Source organism: Protopterus annectens, chromosome 8.part0, assembly GCF_019279795.1.
Source record: "Protopterus annectens isolate FY-2018-M chromosome 8.part0, PAN1.0, whole genome shotgun sequence".
NCBI classification, from domain to species: domain Eukaryota; kingdom Metazoa; phylum Chordata; order Ceratodontiformes; family Protopteridae; genus Protopterus; species Protopterus annectens.
The window spans coordinates 663061356-663067355 of NC_056741.1; the positions used below are offsets into that span (position 1 = coordinate 663061356).

Below are 6000 nucleotides of genomic sequence, written 5' to 3' on the forward strand. Positions count from 1 at the left end.
CATGGCACTATGCTTACATGGAGATTAGCTCCATGCAAGCATTACTGAATTACCCCCATTGTTTTCTTGCTAGTCTTTATTGAGTTATGTCGGCATGCCTTTATCACAGAATTTGTTTTGGCAGCTTTGCACTATCGGCACTTCATGTACTAAATGTGCTTACACAGTTGTGCATTTTTTGCATTACTGAAATTAATTAGCCTTGAATTTATTACCAAAATATGATGGCACTTATTTATATGTTTGTTACAGCCAATTGACTCTGGTTATGGCTGAGAAAATTGTTCCTTGACAAGCTCATCTATGAGATTAACAAACATAAAATAAACACATATCTATAATATTGCAAGATCATTGCTTGAATATGGTATATTTTATTCTTAATGTAAAGTATATACTTTAATGCCTTAACAATAAGCTCTGTGGGCAGAATTTTCAAAGCCTTTCTAATTTATTTTAACATATTTGAAAATAAATTATTTTAATATTTGAATGCACATATGTTTATACTTGTGTTCATTTGTAGATTTTGTATGAGTGCTTGCTTATTTTTTTAATTTAATTTACTTATCTTAATTAGTTTTTCACATATTTATTTATTGTTATCAAGGGCCATCCAGTGCAATGCTTGCTTCCACCAAACACAAATGGAAAAAGGCAACAGCTGTACATATCAGTAGGTGCAATTTCTTGATTTTAAATATCAAAATGATAAAAAAATACACATCTCATATAATAATTGGTACATTCTAAAGCAGAAAAAAAATAAAGTAGCATGGCTATCCAAAATCTACAATTCAGACTCAAACCATTTTCTTTTGTTCAAACACTTGTCAGAATCTGCCTGCTTGGCAGGCAGTAAAGAGAACAAAGCTATTATCTGTTAACAAAGTCCTACTATGAGTCTAGAGTTTGAAGTCTTAGCCTAACTTTGTCTGCTATGTACTCAGAGCAAATTTCTTAACATAGACTGTTCTTTGGTCATCACTGAAAAAGGGGCGCCTGTATGTAATGTGCTTATTTAGTTAAATAAAATAAATAAATAAAATACCATTGCATACTGTGCATATTCATGTGGCTTGTTACTAAATCAAATTGTATAAACTGCAAAGATACTTTATGTTTCAAAATATAAAAACAGACCAAAATGCATTGTCAGATTTTCTGTATTATTCTATGACGTACAGATTTTTTTCACTGAATAATTTATATTGAAGTTTGTAGACTATGGAATGCTGCAAAATATATATTTTATAACAACAGTCCTCGGGCACTTACTATGTAGAAAGGGAACATGAATGGATATAGTATAACATGTAAAGAGCACAGTTTGTCAGTTTCTGACACTTCAGAAAGAAATGCAGTGGATTAGTTAACTGCAAACATCATTTCCAATTATTCATATTTTTCTAACAGGACAAGACTAAAACATTCATATATGCTCTCAATTAAATAAACTACTGTTATACCTTCTAAGTCGCATGCATTTTCATTATCATCAGCATAATTTCCTTTCTGTAATTAACAGGTGCACTTGTGCATTTATTTTATCTATATGCTGAGTCCATCATCCTCAGTAATATGTATTTTCTATGTGTGAATACTATAGATGACAACAAAGAAATGCATGTGCACTTGTTTATATGTGGCTATAGCTGTATATAGTTGATTTGCAGATTTTAGACATTTAATATGTTTATATATCTAAAGAACTAAGAACATTATTTTTTATCAAAGGCATTATATTATTTATCATTCAACACATGTACTTTGCAGTTGAATAATCGGGATATGCCAACATTTTAGCTTATTGTTACATAAAGATTTGGCTGATATCAAAATATAGCATTTTTAGCAGAAATGAATTGGCATTTTATTTTTCATTGGCTACTGCTGCTACATGAGTCATTTGAACATTTGAAAATTGATCTGAATGTTGGGTTGGGAGGGTGGCCTAATGGTTTAGGTGTTTGCCTTATAAATGCAAGGTACAGAGATTGAATCTCACAGAGGATAATTGGCTAGGCTTAAAATGGCTCTTAAAGGCAGTTATCCCAGTACTAACCTATGAATAAATAATAATAGTGTTTTGCTTTTGATGTAGAAAAAACTGCTTTAAAGTTTTTTTGTAAACACAGTGAAGTTATTGTGCAACCAAATGATTGTGTGGTGTGGAAAATATTTAAGGAATATGGAATGTTGAAGATAAGTCATTTTCAGCTAAACTACAGGCATGATCCTGTGATTATTGAAATAATATCCCATCACTGGTTACAATAATGCCTAAAATGTAGATAGTGTTATTTGATGGGAAGCATTTTTCTTAAGATGCATGTCTTTAACAATGTCTCTGTATTTGTAGGGCAATACAAATGAAGATGCAGAGCAGGAATATTTTAAGGCCCATGACCCAAGAAGTAAAAAAGGTTACAAAACTGACAAAAGATAGTATAAAAAGCAGCGCATCAATGGCACCTCTGAAATACACAGCATGCAAATAATGGAGTTCTGTAAGCTATTCTGCAGCATAGAATCAATGATGTCATATTTTCACATGCAAATGTTTTTACCTGTACTGCTTATGATATAACCGGGTTGTTTTAAAAATGGCTTCTTAATACACTGAAAGGAAAATGGTATCATAAAAATGTATTAAAGGGCGTACCTCTTTGAATGGAAAATGACATTGTTAAATTATATTAAAAGATATACATCATTATTAGCTTTTACCTTGTAAATGTTCATATTTTTATGACTGTTTCTGTCAGTTTTTGAATGTTATTGACAACTGCTTTAATTCCTTTCAAAATATGAGAAATAAATGAAGATCCAATCATCATTATCATCATTCTCAGTCATCATCACAATCTCTAGCTTGAAGCTTCCTTAAGTTAGATGTACCATTATATCATCCATGATGTCTTTAATACCACCTTGTATTTCACAATACAGTTTTGTATGTACAATGCATATAGCAGACATTAAATTTCTAACCAGCACCACTTATAGAAGATTTACAAATTTGTTAATGACATTCATCATATTGATCACTGGCTTACATGCAGACCCTTTACCAGAGTTATACATTTCTGTTTACTATAACACATAAGGTCATGGGGCTTGACTCATGAGAAATCCACATATTTACATAGTGCAACTTGCAGTATGCAACCTTGATCTAGCATGGACCTAACTACATAATCCTAGCTACCCTAGCTACTTCTGAGCTGCATATATTACTAAATGTCTTCCATAAGATAGGAGGGGCTTCTGCTAAGTGCTGTGATGGGCTTTGCCACCACTCACATAACATAGAATGACAGCTACAAATTTACAGAGACTGCAATTCTGAGCATATCTAAACAATCCTGTCTTGGTTTATGATTTATTGTGGAGTTGACTGGTAAGAGAAGTTTTATTTATTTTTACTGTTAAATGGAGGTGCGACTGTGCACTATAGTGATGTAAAGAAATTACAACTTCTGTCTGGTTGGTAGAACTTCTATGATCAGAACAACTTTATATTATTTTATTATTTAGTTGGATATTGCTGGTATAATTTTTGTTATAGAAGTTGATTTAAGTTCCTTTGAAGTCTTTGCTACTGACTTTGTGTATTTTTTTTCCTTTGCAATATTTTATTCATTTAAAGCTGAATGTGGATTCCTTAAATGAGTATGCAATTAATAATTTGCTAATGCACAAGTATCTTGTACAGTGTAATAAATGCATATTTAAAAGTAACAGCTGATAACACTGGTGATCTTTGTTCCTCGTGTCAAAAGTTGGATAATTTGCTTACCATTGTTAGAAGCAAATCTCAACTTAATGATGATGATTGCACATGTGCAGTTGGCATGGCTTGGAGAACTGTTGTATCATATATTAATGACTGGCCTGATGACCAAAATAATGTTAGGCATAGAACAAATAGAACAGATTTAGGAAATGATGCATCTATTTTCTGCAAAGTACATTCTACCCCTGTGAAACATGATGATGCCCCTGAGAAGTATGGAATTGTGGATGCAAGTACTCAGCAATCACAGGATCTGGTTTGTTTAGAAGGAAACAAAAAAAGAAAGAAAGGAAGAAGTTCACAACAAATAACAAGGAAGAAAAAGAAGCTGACTAATGACTGTAAAGGAAAGAGAATATGTAGTAAAAAGGATTCTGCTTTGTTATGTAACACACTGGTGACAGGGAATGAATATATCTGTCTATCGGAAAACCCTCAGTCTACAGAAAAAGGCATTACCTTTCAAATGGAAAAGGTAGAAAAAAGAGGCAAGGGGCAGGTGAAAAGGAAGAAATCAAAACTGAATGTGAAAGGAGTGAAGCACATTACTGTAAGAAAAAAGAAGAGAAAGACAGATGCTGACTACATGGCTCAAGCTATGAATTTACAATGCCAGCTGAATTAGAATTTAATACGCAATGAAAGCAATAGAATTAATAAGACTAATAGTGATGAAGATCTATCCTTCACAACAATTGATAGAGCAGAAATGATTGTATTATACATGTACAATTATAACTCTCGGATCATGTGGCCCAGGCAGGTATGATCCTAGCCCTGAGTAGCATCCTGCCTTCTCCCAGAATGATACCACAATATAAGGACTAAATGATTGACTTCAACAATTGGCTAAGCTTCTGGTGTCATTACTGTAAGAAAAAAGAAGAGAAAGACAGATTTTGACTACATGGCTCAAGCTGTGAATTTACAATGCCAGCTGAATTAGAATTTAATATGCAATGAAAACAGTAGAATTAAAAAGACTAATAGTGATGAAGATCTATCCTTCATAACAATTGATAGAGCAGAAATGACTGTATTATACATGTACAATCATAGTGCTCGGATCATGTGGCCCAGGCAGGTATGACCCTAGCCCTGAGTAGCATCCTGCCTTCTCCCAGAATGATACCACAATATAAGGACAAAATGATTGACTTCAACAATTGGCTAAGCTTCTGGTGTCATTCAAAGGGGATCCAGTATCTGTCTGCATGGGATGACATGATTGGCAGACCGTGATGCTTTGCCAGAGATGGTCTGCACCTGTCGCCCCTGGGATTCAGGTTACTGCCTAAGGCTCTTGCCACCCCTATAGTGCCTTTTTTAGGCAAAGTTCAAAGGACAAAACCACCACCATAACAGGTACAAGCATGCAAAATCTGAAGGTAATGCTACTCAATGCTAGTAGTCTAAACCTCAAAATGCACTCTCTTGAGGCACTCCTAAAAATGGAGAACATCGATATCTGTGCAGTAACTGAGACCTGGTTCAAGGCTCCAGAGAGCACCCCTGCAATACCAGGCTGCAACTCTTACCTCACTTTTTGGCCACCAAACCAGGACTGAAACACTAAAGGTGGAGGAGTGTCAATATTCACCAAGGATATTCACACCTCCAGGCTAGTTGCCCAACACAATGCATCTGAAATTCTCCAGGTGCAACTAACACTAGATAAGACTGCAATCCAAACTGTAGCTTGCTACAGATCCCCCACTATACCCCAAGATTCTCACTACACCTTTCTAAACATACTGGAAAATATTAAGATAGAACCAAACACCCTAATACTGGGTGATTTTTAACTACCCTGCCATTAACTGGCAAAACTACTCATGTACCAACACCTTTGCCCAACGGTTCTTGGAATTCATAAATTCCAACGCCCTGGATCAACTAATCCATAGTACCACCAGGGGCTCCAATATCCTAGACCTGGTCATTACCAACATGGGAAATCGATGCTCCACACCTATGGTCACCCCCTCGTTAGTCAGGTCTAACCATAAGCTAATCACCCTTAACATCCACATCCCCCCCCACCCCCAGTAAGGAAACCTCCATAAAAAAACTTCTCTAAAGCCAACTTCATGCTACTCAAGTCAGAAGTGACAAACTTCATAACACCCATGCAGACATGAACTGAAAGTTCAATTGCTGAATCCTAAACTAAGGCACTGTACGAGCACATCCACTCATGC

At 35.0% G+C, this 6000-nt stretch overlaps 1 protein-coding gene across 2 annotated transcripts in view; it reads left to right on the plus strand.

Annotated features, from left to right (window-relative positions):
* The window catches only part of LOC122808972 (immunoglobulin kappa light chain-like), a 308520-nt gene extending 304972 nt beyond the window's left edge, over positions 1 to 3548 (plus strand). Inside the window, exons 7-8 of one of the 2 annotated variants that reach the window (XM_044080136.1) lie at positions 611 to 676; positions 2363 to 3548. In XM_044080136.1, the coding sequence (XP_043936071.1) occupies positions 611 to 676; positions 2363 to 2376 (80 nt within the window). In that variant the 3' untranslated portion in view covers positions 2377 to 3548. The remainder of the gene's footprint in view (positions 1 to 610; positions 677 to 2362) is intronic. The other variant, XM_044080137.1, reaches the window with a different exon arrangement.
* Positions 3549 to 6000: the final 2452 nt, after the last annotated feature.